Below are 24,092 nucleotides of genomic sequence, written 5' to 3'. Positions count from 1 at the left end.
CTTGGGGCGCTCTGGTGAACAAACGTTCCCCCAGACCCTGATGAACACCCCTGATAAACTTATAGGTGGCCATCAGGTCACCCCTGAGCCTGCACTTTTCCAGGCTGAAGAGTCCCATAGCTCTCAGCCCCTCATTATAAGGTCTGTTTTCCTGACCTTGATCATGCATGTGGCTCTCCTCTGCACCCTCTAAAGCTTCTCCGCATCCTTTTTAAACTGTGGAGCCCAAAACTGGATGCAGTACTCCAGCTGCAGCCTCACCAAGGCCGAGTACAACAGGAGAATGTTCTAAAAGTCTTTGTTTGTTTCCAAGTGAGGGAAAATATGGTTTTCCTATATTAACAACTGTTACACAACCTTTTCACGGAGAACTCAAAATTTGGGAGAAAGAACTTAATTTGACAAGCAGAGAGGATGAGAGTCAAAGATGTGTCCCCGTGAAAATCCAACCATATTTGACAAGCTCCATGCACATGTGCTCAACAGAGGCCGACTGAAATTTGACAGCTGAATCATCTAAAGATTCTTTCTACGCAGTGCATGCTTCAGGACATGGATATGATCACCAAGCTGAACTTTCCCTATAACTGCTCTCCCCAGTGTTCTTTAGCCTGCATCACATCAGACAAGAAACTGGTGAGAGAGTGCCTTTCACATGCTCTAAGTGGTCTTCACCCACATGCTGGAGGGGGGAACATGAAGAGGAGTTGCAGGAGCACAATGGATGAAAAAGCAGAAGGTCAGATGAGCAGAGGGAAGGAGGACAGGAGCTAAGGAGAACAGGAATGGCTAGGAGGACAGAAGAAGAAAAAAGCATACAGGTCTATAACCCATAAGAAGCTAAACCTGGACTCAAGAAACGCCATTGTTCCCTCAAATCAGCAAAGAGCTATGGGTGCCTGTACACATGCTGGGAGGCTGCTTTGATGTGCTGTAATCAATTTACTGAGTCTGCTGAAGCATGCTAATTAGCACGCTCCAGCCAGCCTCTGCAGCTCAAGTATCAGCATCCCCACGCTTCAAAATGGTGATGGGGCACTTTAACTAAAGCTCATTTGACACACTTTAAATAAAGCACCCCCACTACCATTTTGAAGTGTGAGGATACTGATACATGAGACACTGCAGGTGCTTTAATTAAAGCAACTCTTGGAGCTGCTCTAATTAAAGCACCCCCCCCCATGCCCAGAGCATACGTAAAAATGCCCTGACACCAACTAGCAAAAGGTACGTCTTTTCTAACTTCTCCAGCACTTGACTCAGCCTAATACCTAATACTCAGCCTAATACCCTTACCAGTTTCTACATTAACTCAAATGGTAGAGGTCTGAGCTGTAAATTAAAGGTTACAATACCACATGGTGTGGTGTTCTGCAAAGATATCCAGCCTCTTTCCAGTGTGGAAAACAATATGTCTGCATTATTTTTGCTTTCCTCCTGAGCTAAATTCTCTTCTCAGTAGGGCTAATTTATACAGTGCTCTCCTCCCCATCTCCCACAAGCCAATATAGCTATGCTGCTCCCCAAGGTCAAGCTAGCTTTTTAGAGCTACCTTAGATCTCTGTACACAGTACTGCATTGTGTTGTATAGACAAGCTCTAAAGGTGCAAACCCTAATAGTGACCTAGATTACAGGTTAGCAAATTTTATGCAATCTGATTTCCATCTTTTTCAAAAGATTAGGAAATTGCATTAGGAAAAAGATGTTAAAATTGTATTAATTTTACAACATCAAGCATGCACAAAAGTTAGGAAATGCCAGATATAAGGTTACCTAGACAACCTTAATTCAGTCCCCTTGTGCATATGCATTTTGATACAATCTGTAATTAAATCATCACATGCTATTTTTTATCACATGATTCTCTTTGCCTCTACCTAAGGTATGCATTGTAGAGTTCATCTGTGAGGTAAACCCCTCCAACCTTGTGGTTCAGTGGCAGTAGTTTACTTAAAGGCTGTGTACACATGTTTAAATGACCTGGAGACAGACATTCAAATGGTGAGCCTCTGACAATCAGAGCTTGCAGTCCTGATGCTGCACAGCCATGTGTACACATCTCTGCATGCTCTAAAGGCTCCCTCAGTCTGCCTGGAAACAGATGGCAGTAGTGCATACAGCTGTTCTGTTTGATGCTGAACAGTCTGGGTCAACCAAACTGTGACTCCCTGCAGCACAATGTGGGATTGTGAAGGAGGTGTGTTCTACTTCCTGCTTGACTGGAGTAGTAGAGTCTGGCTCAAACAACACACCAATCCAAGCAACATGCAGGGATAGAGGGAGAAAAGCACCCTAGAATGCTGAAGGATTGTGCTTTGGCTTTTCTCATAAGGGGAAGTTGTACAGACAGGAGAAATCAGGGTCCAAACCTGGGAGAGTGATTTAACCCTGGTTGTTCCCATGTTACTTTTTCTCCTGGAGAGGACAGTTTTTGCTCCAAGAGAAAAATCCTAAACATCTGTATACTTGTGGTTTCTCTTGAAAGAGCAGCAACTGTCCAAGGAGAAACTGAATATCTGTACATGGCCACTGCAACATAAAGCAGCACATGCACCCTCTTCTGTGAGGCAACCAAGCTGAACATATAGAAGGTGCTAAATGAAAATATTGTAAAAGAGTCTGAACAAAATTAACATATATTTTTTTTAAAAACTCACACCAAACACAGAAGTGAAAACACAGCAAAAGCACCTATTATGGAAAGTAGGAATGTGATAATCCAGAAAACATGCATCTTAAAGAGCGCAGTCAAAATATCTAATCAAACCAAGAATATACCTTAACGCCTACAAAGACGGTAGGGCCAAGTTCTCAAAATTCAGCATTTACATTTGCTAGTACCCCAATCCACCCCACGCTATCCAACATTGGAGAAAGCAAGCTGCTTGTGTTATCTTCCTAGTTTTTACAGAATAGTGCTGTTGCATTCTGCAGAAGAGCCTTCCCTCCCCACTGAGAACTCTTTCAGAATCAAAGAAAATGAAAGGTAATATTGGGTGAAAATAATAAAGCTTTTGTTTTATTTTCTTTCAAATTTCAATGTTTTAAAAAGCATTTTATCTATTTTTTTTAAATAGGTGGTAGACAAACCCCATAAAACAGGCAAGCCATAAATAAAAGGTATAAACAAGGCACCACCCTTCCTTCACTTTCTGCAGGACACATTTTTATAGCAGAACGCTGTAAAACATTGTCTTCATCTTCATTTATACTGGGGATACAAGTTTTGCTACATCAGGTTTCTATGGGTTAGAATCTGACCAACAGACATGATTAGGTAATATTTAATTCCTAACATTCATTAAAGCCACTACATCTTCTACGAGTTATGCAGATGTCCATTAAGTGAAGCTTTAACACTCGTTATGAAGCCATTGTTTCCTTTTAAACAAAATTACTTGCCTAAAGCATACCCACCATCGTACCTCTGTGATTCAAATTTGGGAGCTGCTCTCTCTAAATCCCATGAAAAAAGTATTAAAGCATGCTGATTATCTTAGTCAAGGTTCTTGTAACTAATTACAAAATCATGCCTCGCAAATATTTTAAACAAAGTGCTGAAGAAAGGCAGTTCAGTGTAAAATGTGAAAGTCTTGGCTATTTTGTGCTGCGCACAGAGATAGTACATTCAATTTTCCCCCGCAATGTAACACCCACTACCACAGGGCTCCAGGTGAATAGGATCTTTCTGTAATAACTACAGAGCTCTTCCCTTGACTATTCTGCTTGTAGAAGCCTTACATGCAATTTATCAGCATTTCTGGCTTCTGTTGTCTTTTAACACCACTGCTTTTGGAAACCACCAAATCAAGTCCAGATCTCCAGGAAGTGTTCTAGATTCTGGGTGGGGACATGGATAACAAAAGAGGATAAAATAAGCCACATATTCAGTACAGTTGCAGCTTTAAATTCTTCTGCAATTGTCTAGATACAACTTCTGAATGGTGGCAGCCACTAACACTTTCGGTATGTTTGTGTTCACACCCCACAGTTCATTCAGAACACAACATGTTGACACTCTCAGTGGCCGCTCCCCAACAAATAAAAGTACTGGATGTGAAAGGGAAAATAAGGATAGACACACAAACCCTGGCAGTGGGGGTGAGGACAGAGACTGAGGCATAAAAAAACCACAGGAGGCACATTAAGCCCCTATTATACGCCTCCAGAAGACGTTTATTGTGCAATTCAGGTGTTAATCCACATTTAATGGATTTGTATGGCTGGTTTGTGGCTGGCTTATATTGCATTTTAATTTGAATGTGTGGCCAACTGACTCCCTCTGTACCAACATGTTTCCAGCCACCTTGTCTTGGATCATCCCTTTCCCCCGCAGGCAATTTTAAAAGCTTTTCTATGCAGCCTGCACGTGGGGGTGCACAGTAACACAACTTTGGGGGGAGGTGTGGTGGGAAGGTTGGGAGGGGCATTGACTTCCTGTTCCATGAGACCTTCAAAAGCTCTGCATCACTGGTCCCTGATGCTGGATTTCACAGTGCCATTTGAAAAGTCCCAGTTTGTGATTTTATCCCAGACTCAAAAAGGTACAATGGAGAACTGTCATGGGTGAATGCAAACCATTCAGGAAGGACAGACGGGAGAAGAGGAGCAGGAGTTGCACTTCATGTAAAAAAGCCATATGATTGCTCTGAGCTCCAGCATGAAACTGGAGATAGAACTCTTGAGAGAGTCTCTGCATTAGGGTCAGAGGGGAGAGCAACAAGAGTGATGTCACAGTAGGGGTCTGCTGTAGACCACCACACCAGGAGGAAGTGGTGGATGAGGCTTTCTTCAAAACAGCTAGTGGAAGTTTCCTGATCACAGGCCCTGGTTCTCATGGAGAACTTCAATCACCCCGACATCTGTTTGGAGGGCAATACAACAGCACAAATGTAATCTCGGATGTTTTGGGAGAGTACTGGAGACAACTTCCTAGTGCAGGTGCTGGAGCGACCAACTAGGAGCCATGCTCTTGACCTGATGCTCACAAACAGGGAAGAATTGGTGGGGAATGTAGTAGTGGATGGCAACTTAGGCAGCAGTGACCACGAGATGATTGAGTTAAAGATCCTGAGGAAAGGAAGGGTGGAGAGCAGCAGAGCAAGGATTCTGGATTTCAGAAAAGCAGACTTCAACTCACTCAGGAAACTCATGGGCAGGACCTGTGGGAAGCCAGACTGAGGGGGTGAAGAGTCCAGGAAAGCTAGCTGTACTTTAAAGAAGCCTTACTGAGAGTGCAGGAACAAACTATCCAGATGTGCAGGAAGACTAGCAAGCATAGCAGAAGATCAGCTTGGCTTAGCAGGGAACTCTTTAGTAAACTAAATCACAAAAAGGAAGCTTACAAAAAGGAAGCTTATAAGTGGAACAAATAACTAGGGAAAAATATAAGAGCATTGGTCAGGCATGCAGGAATGAAGTCAGGAAGGCCAAAGCACAATTGGAGCTGCAGCTGGCAAGGAATGTGAAGGCTGACAAGAAGGGTTTCTACAAGTACAGTAAAAGCTCTGTTAACCGGTATCTTACAAGCCCGCATGCTCAATTAACTGGCATGCCGGCTTGTAAGATAAAATGAAACCGCAAGTGCCCACTGTGGCACTTCCAGTTTCTCCAAGCCCCCAAGGCCTGGGGCAAAGCAGCCTGCGCTGATAAGCCCCCATGGCCTGGGGGCATAACTGGCTGTGTGGGGCCCACCTCCCTGTCCTGTGGGGCCCGCAGGAGGGGCAGCGATGCAGTGGGAGGGGTGGTGGGATGCCCCAGATGCAGCAGGAAAAGTGGTGGCCCAGGCCACTCAATTAATCGGCATATTTTGTTATCCAACATCCCCCATTCCCAGGGGAGGCTGGATAACAGAGCTTTTACTGTGTATCTGTAGCAAGAGGAGGATCAGGGAAAGTGTGGGTCCCTTACTGAATAGGATGCAGAAAACGCTGAAATACTCAATGCCATTTTTGTCTCCATCTTCACAGTTTGGGAAGAAGGCGAGCACCCTTCAGTGGTGAAAGAACAGGTTAGGGATTACCTAGAAAATCTGGATGTGTACAAGTCCACAGAGCCAGATGGGATGCACCTGAGGGTGCTGAAGGAGTTGACTGATGTGATTGCAGAGCCATCGGCCTTCATCTTTGAAAACTTATGACAATGAGAAGAGGTCCTGGATGATTGGAAAAGGGTAAACATAATGCCCATATTTAAGAAAGAAAAAAAGGAGGATCCAGGAGCTACAGACCAGTCAGTCTCACCTCAGTCCCTGGAAAAATCATGGAGCAGTTCCTCAAGGAATCCATTTCTAAGCACTTGGAGGAGGTGATGGCGATTAGGAACAGGCAGCATGGATTTACAAGGGGCAAGTCATGCCTGACCAACCCGATTGCCTTTTATGACAAGGTGACCGGCTCTGTGGATATGGGGAGACCAGTGGATGTGGTATACCCTAATTTTAGCAAGGTTTTTGATATAGGCTCCCACAACATTCTCCCAGGCAAGCTAAGGAAATATGGGCTGGATGAATGGACTGTAAGATAGAAAACTGGCTGGAGCATCAGGCTCCCCAAATAGTAATCAATGGCTCAATGTCTAGTCAGCAGCTAGTATCAAGTGGAGTGCCCCAGGAGTCAGTCATGGAGCTGGTTTTGTTCAATGTCTTCATCAATGACCTAGAAGACGGCAGAGTGCACCCTCAGCAAATTTACATATGACACCAAACTGGGGGAAACAGTAGATACGCTGAAGAGTAGGGCTAGGATTCAAAGTGACATATACAAATTGGAGGATTCAGCCAAAAAGAATCTCATGAGGTTCAACAAGGACAAGTGCGAAGTCCTGTATTTAGGACAGAACAATCCCCTCCACCAGTGCAGGCTGGGGGCTGACTGGCTGGGCAGCAGCTCTTCACAAAAGGACCTGGAGGGTTACAACGGATAATAAGCTGAATATGAGCCAGCAGTGTGCCCCTATTGCCAAGAAGGCTAACAGCAAACTGGGCTGCATTGGTAGGTGTGTTGCCAGTAGGTCCAGGAAAGTGAATATTTCTCTGTATCCAAGACTGGTAAGGCCACATCTGGAATACTGTGTTTAGTTTTGGGGCCCCCACTACAGAAAGGACATAAAGAAATTGGAGAAAGTTCAGTGGAGGGCAACACAAATTGTTTGGGGACTGAGGAAAGACTGAGGGAACTGGGCTTATTTAGTCTAGTGAAGAGGAATCTGAGAGGGGACTTAATAGCAGCCTTCAACTACATGAAGGGGGTTGGAAAGAGGATGGAGCTAGACTGATCTCAGTGTTGGCAGATGACCAAACAAGGAGCAATGGGCTCAAGTTGCAGCAAGGGAAGTTTAGGTTAGATATCAAGAAGAATTTTCTCACTAGGAGGGTGGTAAAGCACTGGAAGGTTACCCAGACAGGCTGTGGAATTTCCATCCTTGCAGGTTTTTAAGACCCAGCTAGACAAAGCACTGGCTGGGATGATATAGTTGGGGATGATCCTGCTTTGAGCAGGGGGTTGAACTAGATGACCTCCTGAGGTCCCTGCCAACCCTAACTTTCTGTGATCCTACATCCTACCATATAGATCTGATATGGCTCAATGTGCACTTTTGGGGATCTGGGTTAAAATTCCTCATATCCCAGTTGCATGACTAAATTACCATCTGCCAGAGGCAATGAGAGAATAAAGGGCACGGGTGTGAAAAAAGCCTTGTACATGGGGGAGAGAATAGTGATCCCTGTTATGGGACAAGGGATGAGGGACACAGAAAACCTATGGCAGGGAGAGGGAGAAGAGGGTGGCCTATAGAGTTTGGGGATAAACAGTGACGGGCACAGGGTTCCAGTGTGTATAAAGTCAACTCAGTCTAGGAAAGCTAAAAAGTGTGAAGCTTCTTGGTGTACTTATGCATTTCAGCATTTTGGTATTTTACCACATTCTTCTCTTTCTATGGAACGTGATGCAGCCTGTTAAAATCCAGGATCTGTTGAACAGGATTAACTGGTGGCCTGTCAGAGGCTACCATATGGCCCAGACTCCTGCCCAGCTGCCACTCCTGAACATTGTTTCTGCTGCTGTAGCAGCTGGGGTCTTCCCCTTCCTCCTCCAGCTTCCACTTCCCATCCCTATCCCTGGGGGGAGGGCAGTGCAGCAGGACCCTGGAAGCCCATGTGGTGCTGGGTGGGATGATGACACTCCCCACATAATGGGGCAGGGAAGCATAGGGAACCTGCCCCAATGGTGTGTAGGCTGCTTAGCATGTCCCCCAGCCCCTCAGAAATTGGACAGCCCCATCTTCCCACCACTAGCAAGTGACAGAAGTAGACACACCTGAAAAAAATGGTTGGGAAATAATAACTGCTTTGCAACCTGTTTCCTTTTCTTCAAGACCCTGACAAAAAAATTCTCACACCTAAAACAATGCTGACCAGTTCTAATCTGCCAGGTGGAGTTTGTCAGCTTTGGTGACTAGTAAACAGACTGTCTAACTTGCAACTGTGTATAGTCATACAGGAGAATTAGCTTGTGGACGTTTGGGTATTTCTGGAAGAGCTTTACTCTTGAGGCTATGCAATGAAAAGGGTGCTTATCAGGGACAGACATGGTCTTGAACCACCAGCATACCATCAAAAAAAGCAAAGGACAGAAATAATGATGGGTAAGCTTCAACATCTTGGATAACCATACCCTTCCAATCACTGTCAGCTGGACATAGCAAGGGGGAAGTTTCACAATAATACCCACCCCCTAGGTGCTGCAAGATCCTTCCAGTGGTGTTGTGGCACTGGTGCAGATGGTGCTTCTGCCAGGCAGAAACATCCTGCATGCCTGTTTCCAGGAGATACATGCAGAGCCAGACTGGGTTGCAGCTGCAGCAAGTTTATTATGTTTATTAGATAAAAGGATGGGAGGGACTTGGGCCTGATTTAAAAGAAAAACATAGTACCATGTCCTTTTGATTTTTGTTCCTGGTTCACTTAAGTAGCTCCTTGCTCAGTTGGTTTCTGAAGATCCTTCCACTTTACCTAAGCACTGGACCACCTGCTACCTAATGAAAACCTTAGCTGTGTTAGACACCAATAAAATTATTCTTTTGCTTTATCCAAGTACCTTTTTTTTTTTTTTTTTGTACTGAGGCCTCTGCGCTTCAGCTCTTCATCTTTAAGACAAAGATAACAGTAAGTATGTACTTGCTTTATACCAAGGAGGGATGAATATATAGATAGAAGTACTCTGGACCATATGATTACTTTAGCTGTAACTCCATCCTTTGTTTAGTCCATGGTTTTTGAGGCTGTCTCAATGACCAGAACAGCAAAAAGGCTTGCTTTCTTTCTAAATGAGAGTTTAAAACATGGAGAACACAATAGTATGAAACTTACGCTAGTATGCCCAGTCAGATGAATCCAAACCTGTCTGGATTCAAACACTGAGCCCACTGGCTGTCTTTGGAGTGCTTCAACTTCTTAATATTAGATGCAGAACTAGAAAGTGAATGACTCATCAATCATATAAGAATTCATTAGGGAAAGACTTTTTCAAATAAAGTCTTTGAAGATCATTAGATCTGCACTCTCTTCTCAAAATACATTTCAATAGAGTGTCTCTTCGAATCATGGAAAGATACAGTCTGCATTTGCTTGGTGCATATGCCCAGACTGTTTAAAGTAATTCTGAATGGCATAATATCTACATGCTGCAAAGTAAGCATCCATTGCTGGTTCCTAATTTAGATAGGTAGGATGCATTCTAAGTAGGGCTCCAGTGAATTGGCCTGAACTTAAATGAAGTCTGGACAGGGCTCAGCAAGCAGGGCATCTATTTTTAGATACACTGCAGCAACAGAAATACAATTAATCACTGCTTGCAGACTACAGTACTGCTTAATATCAGGGTGGCTGGCTCAGGTCTTGGAATACAAAACAAACGACCCAAGCTCTGAAGCAAGGCCCCTCAGCCATCTGACACTCTTTGCAGCAGACTAAAAATCCTAAATTAGCTTCACATTTTTTTTTCCAAGAAGATAAAAAAAAAGTTTTGCTCTTTTGACTAAAGAACATGAACACTAGATATGCTGGAGCTTCTGTTTAATCTTTCACCATCTTGTAGCAATGGGCTGACAACAAATGAATCAGAAATGTCCATCATCTGGTATGTAAAAATGTTGCAAGCAAAACCCACACGCATCAAAAAGGGTGCAGACAGAAGTGCAGCTCTGGATTCTAACTCGTGATGATTCACAGAAATTATAGCAAAACCCCCGGTTTGTTTGTTTTTTATTATTTCAAAATACAATCCTTCCACTTCCCCAACCATTTCTGACTTTCTCTCTGCCCTCTCTATTCCTTGTAAGTAGTCAGAAGTACTCATAGATAAGCTAAGTTCTTGTATGCCATTATTGTCACAAGTCCCTTTTTATATTGAAAACAGTGTTCTGGTACTTTTGTATTGATTTTCACTGTTTTATATTGTATTCCTATTATGTTTGTATTGTTTTACATTGATATTTTATGATTTACACCTGTTCCTGTAAGTTAACCAAAGTAATGTCAACCCTCCATCTTGTAATGTCAAGTCTCCGTTTTGTGTCCCCTGCCCAGGCATACCCTATTGTAACTGTGTGGCAACTATGACTCATACCTACCCCTCCTATGTAAATTGGTTCCTGGGTGAATAAGGATGAATGAAGGTGCTTGAGACTTAATGGTAGCAGACCTAAAAACAGCTTCTGCTCAAGGACCAGACCTTCAACTCAATGACCAGACTACCGCCTTGCATTGACTCTCCCTGAAACCAAAGACCTACTCCCAGGACCCAATATTTGAAACATAAAGACCCTCCAAGAAACCAGCAACATAGAAACAAAGAACAGAACAGAAACCAGGAACTCCACCATTGTATCTCACCAGATAATGAGGACACCTGGAACTGCATGACTTCATCTGAGCAGGACTAGCCCTTGCCTGGGCATGTCCTGCCCATTGGACTCACAGGTAGCCTACCCCTATCAAAGGGGTGGTAGAGTGTGACCTCCCTGGGATGCCCTCTCCATCTGAACCAGCACTACGCCTTGCCACCTATCCACCCAGGGGCCCTGCCAGCGACCTCCTCTGAACAACACCTTGCTGGAGAAGACCTCAACTGGCCATTGAGAATCAACTCTCAGCCTTGGATAGGTCACAGAATCATCACAGAATCACAGAAGTCGGGTCGGAAGGGACCTTGTAGATCTTCAAGTCCTACCCCCATCCTGGGTGGGAGAAAAAACTGGACTCAAATGAGTCCAGCCAGGTAGGCTTCAAGCCTCTTCTTAAAGATCCCCAGGGTAGGAGTCAGCACCACTTCCCTAGGAAGTTGGTTCCAGCTCCTAGCCGCCCTAATTGTGAAGTAGTTCTTGCGAATGTCTAATCTAAATCTACTCTCCAATAATGTGTGTCCATTGTTCCTTGTGATGCCAGGGGGCGCTAGGGGAAACAGTGTCTCCCCTAAACCCTTCTGGTCCCTCCTAGTGAGTTTATAGACAGCCACCAGGTCCCCCCTCAGCCTTCTCTTGTGAAGGCTGAACAGGTTTAGGTCCCGCAGTCTTTCATTGTAGGGTCTGCCCTGTAGTCCCCGGATCATGCGGGTGGCCCTCCTCTGGACCCTCTCCATGTTGTCCACATCCCTCTTGAAATGGGGCACACAGAACTGGACGCAGTACTCCAGCTGTGGCCTGACCAGCGTCGCATAGAGGGGGAGGATCACCTCCCTGGCTCTACTTGAGATGTACCTGTGGATGCACAACAAGGTCCGGTTAGCCCTGCCAACCGTGACCTCACATTGTCAGCCCACGTTCATCTTGGCGTCAATAATGACTCCAAGATCCCTTTCTGCCTCCGTGCTCTCAAGAAGGGAGTTTCCCATTCTATAAGTGTGCTGCTGGTCTCTACTGCCTAAGTGCAGCACCCTGCACTTGTCAGTATTGAAACACATCCTGTTTATGTCAGCCCACTCCTGTAACCTATCTAGATCTTGCTGCAATCTTTCCTTCCCTGCTAGCATATTCACCTCACCCCAAATTTTGGTATCATCAGCGAATTTAAACAGGTTGCATTTCACCCCATCATCCAAATCGCTGATGAAGAAATTGAACAGCACAGGCCCAAGGTAGTTATCACCCACATCTTCCCCCAACCAAGGGACCTGAGTTCTACTTCCACCCACCTTGACTCCAATTCCTCTACCAAGCCTTTTTCCTCCTGCTACCATTGTGTGAGTGTGTGTGGGAACCAATAACTTCATGGTCTGTATATTGTGTTGCCCGTCTAATAAAACTGATATTTTTTGGACCCCAAGCTGGCCTTTGTCTTAAGGCTTCCCACTTAATCCCTGCTCTCTTTGCCCCTGCCTCTGACCCAACCTCATGTCCAACTCCATCACTCTGTCCCTCCGCTCCCCATCCCAGCTCTCTGCCACCTTTGACCCCCATCTCAGCTCTTTCTCTACATCCCAACTTCTCTACCAGCTTCCTGCTCCCCCGGCTCACTGCTGCTCCATCACCTCTACCTCTCTTGACCTCCCAGCTATGTTCCATCATCTCCACCTCCTGGCTTTCAGCTTTCTTTCCCCAGTTCTTATCTGCCTCCATCTCCTGGCTCTCCACCCCGGCTTTCTCCACCACCTCTCCAGCTTCTCTGCTGGCTCTTACACCCTGACTCTTGAGGGCGGGGAGGGGGGCTGCAGTGGTGGCAGCCAGAAGGAGCCACCGCTGCCTGAGCTGCTTAGAAAGCCATGGGGTGGGCTGGGGTCTCATCTCTTATGAGGGGCAGCCCACCCCCTGCCATTCTGAACCCTGCTTGAATACCCCCAGGGATACATGTACTATAGTTTGGGAACCCTCAAGTTAAACCAATCCCTCCAATTCAACCTACATTAGCTGTTGGATCAAGACGGTGGAGGATTGGCTCCAAATTTGAGCTGATCCAGGGAAAGAGGCTGGGTCTTCCCCTGGCTCCACCCCTGCCCCCCAGCTCTGCTGCTGTCTCTTGATGGGAGGGGGTAGAAGGCAGGGGAGGGAGGTACCTTCTGGGATTCTTGGCCCCGGTGGAGTGAGGGTCAAGTAAATTGGAGCCCTCCTGCCCTTCTCTCCCCCCCCCCGGAGGAGAGGGGCTCCAGTCTACTACCCTGCCCTCCTCTTGTGACGAAAGCCCAGAAGGGACTGCACACCCCTGCCTTCTCCCCCTTCCATTCAGACCCAGCAGCTGCAGCTGGAGCAGACAGAAATTAAGTTGTTCCACTTAAGAAGGGTTTCATTTGAACCCTCATACAATAAGGATTAATTTGTTGTGTGACTGGAGGGCTCTGCAGCTATGTTCTTTATTTGGGCATAGCTTTAAAGCAACTTCAAGGTGCTGATTGTGTGACAAATGTCATTTCTGCCTGTGCCTTAAGAACAAGTAGCAGACACTTCCAGCCACTAGGGCAGAGGAACTGATGCTCCAAGTCAGGCCACTTTCTACAAAAGCTGCCTTCATCTTTGAGAAACTTTAGGCATTACCCTTTTTGCTTAAATCAGCATATAAGCACTCCTGATGCCTGGGTTCTGGTTCTCCAGCCTCACCTTTCTTAAGATTATCATTCCACTATGTCTGTTTAGGAAACCTGTCCCCTCCAATTTTCATTCTCACCCTAAGGCTGGGGGCAGTGTTTCTCCCAACAGCTGCTATGAAGGTTTTTATCAAGCAGAGTAAGAAGGTCCTTCAGGCAATTCCTATAAAGCAACGGTTCCCAAACTTTTTGCCCAGTATGCTAGATTGGCAGTGCCCTGTCTGTCCACAGGCCAGATCCAGCCAGTGCTCCAGTGCTCCTGATCCAGCGCCCAGACAAGCACAGTGGGCACCATCTGGCCTTGTAGGACAGGGGGATGGGCAGTCTGCACAGCCCCACAGAGAAAAACAGCTTGACCTGGCCCCATGGAGAGGGAAGGGGCATGGCCCAGCCTTTATGGGGAGGGGAGGAGAAGGGGGCATGGCCTTGCCCCAGTGCAGAAGCAGGGAAGCCCCAGCCACAAGGGGGAATGGAACATAGCTGGGCCCTGACCAGCCACACAGGGAATGGGGTTTGGGAATTTGGCAGGGGGAGGGGAGGGTGGTCACCACTCCCCCGCTGCCAAGTTTCTGGACCCATTCTGGACGGCTCTGTAGGCTGGAGAGTTTGAGAATCCCTGCTATAGAGAAATCTGATGATGAGAGAAGCTTTTCATTTCAGCCAAGTTTCAACAAGCTCTCTATGTAATGACTGTTCAGTAGATGAATTCATGATTAAGCCCACGACCTTTCATTCCAAAGCACAGATATGTTGCTTGAGTTAAAGTATTAAGCCACCAGCAGGCTGTCCCATGTGGTCCATTTGGAGTCAGACACACTTGGCTAGTGTTTAACAATCATAAAACCTGTTATGGAAATATTTAGCATAAAAAATATTGATGGGGTAATATTCTATTCAATTCCTATTCTTCAGGAAATAATTGACAGCATGTGCGTCATATAAGAAATGCTGAAGTCCAAACACAAGGCAGGCAGCAGATGAAGCACTGAGGCAGCTGGGCTCACTAAAGAACTGCATCTTCCAGCAAGATAGAGGATTTTAATCCCTTGGCCCTAGTGACTCTTGGTGCACCAACCCACCAGTTCATCCATCCCTACCCAGCCCATTCTTGCAATCTGGTTTTCTTACTTTTCCTTAGAGGAATTACTTTAGTTACCAGAATTACATAATTCAATATTAAAACCTGCTTCTAGGCATTACTACTCCTAGATGACAGCACTTTACATCCTAGCTTCCTATTTTTATGGTCTGGTATCTGAAGTAATGACTTCTTTCATATAGGTGAAGGTTCAGACAAAAAGGGGTCTTTTCCTATAAAGAACCTTGAGGCAAATAGTTCTCCTCTGTCCTTGCCACAAGTATCTCTGGTCTGTGCAAGCCACTTGCTGGTCACCTGGTACACAATAAAAAATTGCCTTGCCTTGCAAGCAGGTAAGTTGGAGGTCTAGAATGGGTATATAGTTTTGTTCAGGCCTTGTCTAAATGTGCAGAAGTCACATGACATTCATTTTAAAGCCTGATTATAGGACAACTTTGACTAAACTGGTGCAAAAGTGTATTTTACATACTATGCATGTGAACCTAGCGTAGTTTGAATGTGTAAAGCTGTCTGCTTAAGCTAACCCAATACAAGCCCAGGCTTATATATCTATAAAACTTTCATACAGGTTTGTACTTGAGCTTCACAGGAACAATTCTGTGCAAGCCATGGCTTAGTGAAAGAGGTGTAGAAAGTATTGGTTCTCTTTTCTTTTTGAAGATGGCTGACTCATATAAACTGTTGCCAAAGCAATTTCTTTTGAGAAGCTTGCCAATTCTGGTTTGTGCTACAATAACAATATACTTTCTCCTCACTGCTTTTTTCTTTTCTTTTTTTAAGCATTTATTAGAAGTCTAATTGACATCCCTTTCATTATATAAGTGAAAACAGTGCCGAAAGTCTCCAGTTATTCAAGCATACCTTTCACCAATTAAATTATTTCTAGTGTAATATTTACTAATTAGGTTGTTTGCTGAATCAACATTTCATATTTTCAAAGAAATGCTGTGAAAACAGGAATGAGGCAGAGGACTTGCCTCCTCTTGTAAGGTTTACTGGTATAACTACACAGGTAGAACTAAATCAACAAACTCCTTACTCTAAATGCAGCTTATGCCACTAAGTTTTAGCATAGCTTAAATCGGGGTGTTCAACCCCCGGTCTGTGGGTCAAGTCCACCTCCTGGAGCTGTTATCCAGCCCACAGGGCTCCACACGGGTCTGAAACTGTAGTTGGGGCGGGGGGAGGGGAGGGGAGGGAAAGAAAAGGAGGGTGATAGTGGCAGTATTAAATTGCTGCTCCTCTGCTGCCCAATTTCTGGACCAATTAAGCACTCCACAGGCCAGATAACATGGCCCTGTGCACTACAGAGTGCCCACAGGGCCAAAGTTTGAGCACCACTAGCTTAAACTAACTCCCTGAGAAATGGATCAATTTTTCATTTATTTGGTCTTTTTCTCTTAAAGTCTTCTTTACATCCTCTGGGCTCGAAGTTTGGCTGTAATGGAAACCATTACTTTTTCATTAACACTAGACTGCAGGCTGCATTATAGCAAACTACTTGATTTTTCCCTACCAGAAAGGAGACACTTAACACTTTGGTTTTCCCATCTCTCTGACATCTTGCTGCCTTATGCTGCTCAACAGAGTTTGTATGTACTCGTTTTAAATAAACATATCCATGAAACCTTAATCCTCTGTGCTGTGAAGGCAATTCTCCTTGATTTGTAATGAACCATTTGCAAGAAATTAACAAATTGAGTTTCCTCCTCCCTTCTCCTGCCTCCAACCCTTGACTTACCATGGTGAAGGAAACATATATAGGTATATTTTATCTTCTCTATTTCCTGCTCCTCAGAGCAGTTATGTAGTTGGTAGCTTGAAAGATATTATTAGTAAGTGGCAACACACCAATCAACTTCTACTGACTCTTGCCAAAGTGAAAGAGGTGATGATGGTCCTGACTAGAGAGAACGCATTGAAAAGCAGTGGAAGGAACGTCTCAAGGAAGATGCTGAGAACAGTATTCTGAGGCAAATCCTTTCCTATCTAAATATGCTGCTGGTGAGCTTTCCTCTGCGAAGCATGGAACGAAGAAAAGGTTTCTCCTGATGACCAGAGACTACTTTTACTTTTAAAATACCTGCCTCTTTGGTCTATTTCTGGAATTCATTCTCTCCCCCTCATTTTCCCAGGATTTTTTTTTCTACTCCTCAGATGTCTCAGAAGAAATACATCTATATGGTTAAGGACTGAAGAAAAGACAACTTTACTACAATAACATTTGAAATAGAGGCTTTTTGATGCACTTAATACTGTACTCTTAATTTTTTTTTGGAGAAACCTGTTTTTCCTCTCATTTAGAGGGAAAATTAAAACACGGACAAATTAGCCATCTACCTTTTCCCCTTCCTTTCCTGTGCCTTCTGAAATGTGGAGTTGAGAAAGATGATGCTGAAGTATGTAGAAAGCTACTGTTGCCATACTATTTCCCACAGCCTAAAATGGAGTTGTTCAAATTAAGCTGCACTAGCAACCTTGCAGGTGGCTGAGGGATGTGCACTGCCTTCTATATGTTCATCAAAAAATACATAAAGCCCTTATGTGTGCTTGTGCTTACTAAGGAACCTACTACTTGAGATCATCATCAATAAAAAGCAATTGATTTAGTTTTGGGGTTTTTTTAAATTGTAGTTTCAGGAAAAAGGTGGCCTTACCTCCTATTCTTAGTTGCATAGACTGAGCCCTTTATCTACCACTTGAACTTGTAGAAGAGCTGTACAAGAGAGAGAGTTTGAAGTACAGGAGACAACTGGTGCTATTCTGTTACCTTCTAATTTCCAGAAATTGTCAGAGTTGATCTAAATGAACTAAATTAAGGACTAAATTTGTTACTAAAGCCCAATGTGTATTTTTGTTTTGCTTTTTATTGTTGTTGTTCCCTGGTAAAGGGAGTGAAACTCAATCCTCATCTAAAAGGAAAACAGTGCATAGAAAAGTAGGAATACTGCTCTGGGAAACACTATTGCATAAACCCAGTGTTACAATACCTCTTGCCACATGACACCATGTGCACCCTAAGATTAGGTTTTGTTATATTTTCTGCTACAATGACAATGGCAAACAGAATTACTCAACACTACAATGACACAGTGGAGAATGACATCATCTATGCACATGCAATGCCCCCCATTCAGAAGGAAACTATACCTCCTCCCATTCTCTCTAAATGAGAAAAAATGCACATTGAAGGCAAGTGTGTGGGAACAAAGTATTCTCCTGTGCAAATGACAACTCTGTGAACATCATTCATGATTTGTACTGTTCTACTCCCTGCTCTACTAGCATCTTAAAAGTACTAGGAGAGCAAGAATCCTTATTTTTTCCTACTTGATGAAAGAGGAGAAATTCACCTCACAACCTCATGCTGTAGCCAGCAGCTATTGTACAGTTGCTTTGAAGGCAACTAAAATGACTTTGTTAGAACATCAAGAATTGCCTTGTAGAAAATTTTCTGGAGAGGTTTGAGAAATTCAGAAGGACAGCTTCTTAGGCAATATTATGTCAGCACTTGCTCTAATCATTTTTCATCTCTTAATATGTCCCATATTTTGTTTAAATGATCAAAGCAAATCCAGTTCAGTGTTTTGTCTCCTAGTAGTAAAAGAAAGGTGGAGTTATGCCTACTATTTAAACAACAACTACTATGTGAATCAAATTAGATACCTCTTGGCAGTATACTTCAAAAATATAAGGGGAAGAGAGAACACCTGCTGTAATGAGAATTTCAAACAACTTTTCATAAAATTGGTGGGAGGGGAGGATTTTGGTGGTGCAGACTAAGAAACTCATTCCACCTCCAAACATAACCAATTCCTGTCACCTCGGAGGAAGTTTAGAAGAATGATTTGCTAGGGGACAGGGCTTAGGCACCTTTCCATGATGGGCAAAACCCAACCAGAGGGAAGGTCAGGCTAGTGCTTTCCTCTATGCAGAATGTTCAGCGAGGAACCATCCACTGGAGTTCAGCAGCTAAGCCGAGGTTTCCTATCTGAAAGACTACAGTATGTGGGGGACAAGGGAGCGTGCAGGCATTCTACTGGTTAGAATACTCATCAACCTGTAGGGGACAATTTCAAATCTGCCCAAATGGAGCAGTGACTTTAAACCACTACTTACAACTCAAGTAAGGGTCCCACATGCACCTAGCTCCCAGGAGTCTGTGGCAAGTTGGGGCTGTTCCATTTCACATAAAACCCTATAGCCAAGTTGTCAGGAAGCTGGCACGGGATTTGGGAGATCTGGTTTGAGCCCCTGCTCCAATATCAAGTAGAGCAGAGATTTGGAGCCAGGTCTCTCACAATCCACAGGCAGCCCTGTGCATCAAAATGGACACACAGAACTCTCTATTTCAGCCTTATTCTGCTTAGGCATGCTTACATCAGATCTTCAAAATTAGGTCCCATTAAGGAGATGCATGTGGAAATGCCAATTTTGAAGACATCACTTCCGAATCCCCAGGACAAGCTGTTCAGCATGAGTTAGGACTGCTGAGCTGTGGAAAGATATCTTCACTTGGGTAGACAACCAAAAAGGCACAGAGCTGCTTATTACATGTGGCAGCACTGACTTTCTCAAAAGCCACCACCAAATGGTTGGCCAAATACTTAAGCATCTTTGAGAACCTACCTCAGGGAGACTAACTACAATACTTGTGCAAAAGTCTGCACAAAAGTAAGGATTTGAACTCATACTTTTCAAGTGCCAGGCTGGATACCTACTTGTAACATATCTATTTCCTACTTTTGTTTGCACAATCTGAAACAATCATTTTGACAGGTGTTAACTACCCAGTTTGTCTTCAGCATAGTCACTCTGATAAGTGTCAATATTATTACAACATATTAACCATTTCATTGTTCTGAACAAATAGATAAGAGGGGATCAGAAATTAAGGTCTACACTACTGCCAAATATGAGCATTTCAGCACCACTAACTACTGTGTTTGAAGAAACACTCCCATTTTCCTTCACTCTCCAACTAAATACAGAGCCAAGCAATGACTAATTGGGCATGCAAGAGGCAGAGCATGTTGCTCTTGAACTGGAAGCGGTACTGCATGCGGGACTACCACACAATCACAGTGCAACACATCTCAGTACATTGCTTGGATTATACAGACGTACTCTAGGACTCCAAGGTAGCAGCAATGCAAGGTAAAATGCCTCAAGGAGAGAAAGCACAAGGAATCAGAGCCCTAACATTTAGACACAGGAAGGGGAGCCACACTCAAGAAAGCTCAAGAGCAGGTATACAAGCATACTTTGAACATTTTCCCAAGGTGAACAGCATCTCCTATCGCAGAGGCTAATTTCATAAGCAGATCTTGGAAAACTATTCCATCTCTCTGCAAACTGACCACCAAGCTCAGTTCCTGCATGAGTATTAACAGGTTCTAGTCATTAGAGTGGCAGACAAGCAGGACACAAGACCTATTATGATACATTGCACCTTGTCCTTTTAATACAGTTTATTGCAAATGCACCATAGAAATATACATACATGTGTGCTTTTGGAATGTCTATAACTGGTTGATCATGAGAAAATGGTAAATAGTATTACCTGTATGAAGCCACAGCAGCAACACAGCTGCAGATGAAGGCAGACTGACTATACTTGAGTTAGCAGTACTAGTCTAGCTATACCAAGGAAACCAGAGAGGTGGAGGGGGGAAGAGTTATGGTCTTAAGGAAGTCTTGCTCGTCTCCACCTGGAACACAGAAAAGTCAATAAGTCTTAATCATAATAAAAAAAATCAGTGACAGTGAACAGTAGTCTTCCCAAAAAGGTATCACAGAAAACATGTTCTCAGAATGCATCTCTTTCCATTTAGAACCAGAGTTAGAATAATTTGGAATAAGCATTGTCAGATATTGCTGCACATCTCTTTAACCAAAGTTCTTACTAAAGATGAATGTATTCTGCTTTATATTTAAAAGGGTATAGGTTGATAAAGGTATCAGATTCACCCAAAGAACCTTGTCTACTTATGCTTAAGAGGTCTCTTTTTTAAGGAGTTCTTTCTCCCATCTCTCCTATCTTCTTCCCTTTCCCGACTAGCACCATTAAGGCTTACTGGGACACAAAAATCCATGCTAGTTTGTAAGAATTGTTTTAACTCATTTGTTGCAAATGCCTAAGTGGACACACTTGAGACCAGTGTGTTAATATATCTGCTATGAATTTACAGGAACATGCTACAGGCAAAACTAGGCTAAGAGGGACACAGTTGTACCATTGAACAAAGATGGTTAAAAAAAAAAGAAAAATCACATCTTTCAGTAAAAAGGTGTCCAGTACTGTAGCAATGGAGGGGCAAGCAAGCCAACTGCCCCAGATGCTGAAACTAAGGGGCACCAATAGGTGCTCCCCAGCTGGGGCGGGACACAGGATGCAGCCTTAAGTGACTCATTTAGGGGGGGGCATGGGGCTGGGGGGCAGCTCCTGCTGCTGCTGCATGCACCCCCTAGGCAAGCATGGGGGGCATGTGCCTCCCGGATCTGTGTGTGGGGCAAGGGCAGGCTGCCACAGGCATCAAAACTTCCTTGCTACAGCACTGTAGATGCAACTTTGTATTCACTTCCTATGTATTCTAATTTAATTCAGTTGCTTTTCTTTACTTATCACTTCCCAGAACATGCCTTTTGACCTGTAATACAATACTGGAGACATGGGGTTGGATCCTTAACCAGTGGAACTCTGCCAGTTTACACTGGCAGTAGAGCAATGCTAAATTACACCATTTTTCTAAGTCCTGCATAATATATGTTCACCTGCTTTTCCCACACTAATTTTTCTTCATAACCTCTCCAGCACTTCTTTCATGCAGTCCTGTTCACTTTCCTCATATTTTCTTGATGAGTTGCAAGACCAAAGGTAAACAAGAGCTACAAAACAAGTTTTTATGGAGGGGGAGGGCCAATCGTACTTTGAAATTTCAGATTCCTGGACACACACAATTACCATTTTAATTCCAGCAACAGCCCATAAAGCTAGCAATAGTATTTTGCAGGAGGTCACTATTTCAGATTGGAGGATAGTTACATAGAAGAATAATCACCCTATTTCTCCACCTTTGCAGTTCTCTTGTAGAGGGATATTTTCTGGTGTCCCTTTACATTAGGCACTGCTGTGGCATTTTCCCCCTTCAGCCAGTCTGCTGGCTGCTTGGCAGTCTGTCACTAAAGCAGCACAAGTCTCATTTTCTAGTTTCAACTAGACTTCAAACACATCTCGTTGGTTTGTAGGGCTACAACATCAGTCTGCTTCATGGAAAGACATTAGTACATACCTCCAAAACCCCCAAGTAAACACACATGTGAGCAACCAAAAAAAGACTAGGACAGGTATCAAATAAACATGTATCCATGTTTCAGATGCATGCAAAGTACATGTGCAGTTGGAAAGCAGCCTATGTCTATTTGAAAAGGTTCAAGTCTGTACACAGTGGGATCCAATGGACTCATAAGAAACAAGGAGTGATATTATACACCTAAGCCCTACAATGAATCAATGCGAAGCTGCAGCTAGTAAAGCGACCAAAACACTGGCTTGCATCCATAAATACTTCTCAAGCAAATCGCACGATGTCCTTCTCCCCCTGTACTCGGCCTTGGTGAGGCCACAGCTGGAGTACTGCATCCAGTTTTGGGCTCCACAATTCAAAAACGATGTGGAGAAGCTTGAGAGAGTCCAGAGGAGAGCCACGCGCATGATCAGAAGTCAGGAAAGCAGACCTTATGATGACAGGCTGAGAGCCATGGGGCTTCTTAGCCTGGAAAAGCGCAGGCTCAGAGGTGATCTGATGGCCACCTATAAGTTTATCGGGGTGACCACCAGGATCTGGGGGAACGTTTGTTTACCAGAGCGCCCCAAGGGATGACGAGGTCGAATGGTCATAAACTACTACAAAACCGTTTCAGGCTGGACACAAGGAAGAATTTCTTTACTGTCTGAGCCCCCAAGGTCTGGAACAGCCTGTCATGGAGGTGGTTCAAGCACCCACTTTGAATGCCTTTAAGACATATTTAGATGCTTATCTTGCTGGGATCCTATGACCCCAGCTGACTTCCTGTCCTTCAGGTGGGGGACTGGACTTGATGATCTTCTGAAGTCCCTTCAAGCCCTAATGTCTATGAAATCTATGATATCTTAGAGCAAGCAGAAGTCACAGATAAATGCTGAAAGCAAGATTTCCAGTTGTCATGTACAAGGGCTTGCCCTTAACCACAGGCAAAGGAAACACACATGGAGCCTGGTAGCATGTCCCCCAGCAACTGTTGCCAACTCTGCCCAGAGGCTGCCTTGCCGGCCAGTGCAGGGGCTCCCTGGCCTGACAGCCCTTGATCAAACCGAGCTGGAGTAGGCTTAAAAGAGCCCCCTCCTCCCTCGCTTCGCCCAAGTCCCGGGCCAGGACGGCAGGGAGCACACCCGGGCAGGTCTCGAAAGAAGCAATCCTGGCCCAGGTCCCACGGCCCGACCCGCACCATTCTCCAGGCCCACAGGTGTGGGGGGGGGGCTCGGAGAGGGCCCGCTCCTCCTCACCGCCCCAGAACACAGCGACTCCCCCGGCCCGGCCCGGCGCGCAGGGCGCAGCGGCCGCTCGTCTGCAGCCGCCGGGCGCGGCCAGACCGCCGCCAGCTCGCACACGCGCTCCCGCAGCCGCCGAGCCGGAGCCGGAGCCGGAGCGGGAGCGGGAGCCGGGGCGGGGGCAGCGCCCAGCGCGCGGCGGCGGGTTACCTGCGGGCGGTGGCCGGGCCCGTTGCAGGGGTCCCGGGGCGGGGCCTCAGCGGCGGGGAAGAGCCCGCAGCGGCGCTGGAAGCGAGCGACGAGCTGGGAGCCGAGCAGGGCGCGAAGCAGCCAGGCCATGGTCCGCAGTCAGCACCCGCCCGGCCCGACCCGGCCCGCGGGGCCAGCACACAGGTGCAGCCGCCTCCGCTGCGCCCCGCCCCGCCCCGCCCCGCGCAGGTGCGCCCGCCCCGCCCGGGACGCGGCGCAGCTCTCCGCCCGCGGCGGCTCGGGCCGGCCACAAACCTGCTTCCCGCCAGGAGCCCGGCGCGTCAGGCTGAGCCGCAGCGGCCTCCCGCAGAGCCGCCCCGCTCCTCTTCCGCAGGCCACCAGGAGCCGGGCGGTCCCCGGGGTCCCGGCCGACCCGGGGCGCCTCCAGCCTGACCGAGGTGGAGATCTCCGGTCTGGGCGCTGGTTCTCCACCACGGAGACCCGGGGCTGCCCTCGGAAACTGACTCCTTCACCTCCTTTTTGACTGCAGAAAAGTAATTCTTCTGTGGCAACAGCCTCCCAGAAAAACGGTGACCGGCCAGGGTGGTTTTAACACCACGGATTCCTGTTTGACATCTCTGGGTTTATCCTGTACATTCACCTCGCTGTGCTAGTAGTGCGGGGCAGCGTGCAGCGCCC

General features: G+C 45.6%; 1 protein-coding gene across 1 annotated transcript in view; it reads right to left on the bottom strand.

Annotated features, from left to right (window-relative positions):
* The window catches only part of SGPP2 (sphingosine-1-phosphate phosphatase 2), a 109,861-nt gene extending 86,254 nt beyond the window's left edge, over positions 1–23,607 (bottom strand). Inside the window, exon 1 of the mRNA XM_090054486.1 lies at positions 23,415–23,607. Within this exon, the coding sequence (XP_089910612.1) occupies positions 23,415–23,543 (129 nt within the window). The 5' untranslated portion in view covers positions 23,544–23,607. The remainder of the gene's footprint in view (positions 1–23,414) is intronic.
* Positions 23,608–24,092: the final 485 nt, after the last annotated feature.

This window comes from Crocodylus siamensis, chromosome 6 (assembly GCF_052110815.1).
Source record: "Crocodylus siamensis isolate JL-2025a chromosome 6, ASM5211081v1, whole genome shotgun sequence".
NCBI lineage: Eukaryota > Metazoa > Chordata > Crocodylia > Crocodylidae > Crocodylus > Crocodylus siamensis.
The sequence above is the reverse complement of the archived record's forward strand: the minus strand, read 5'-3'. Positions and strand labels throughout refer to the sequence as shown.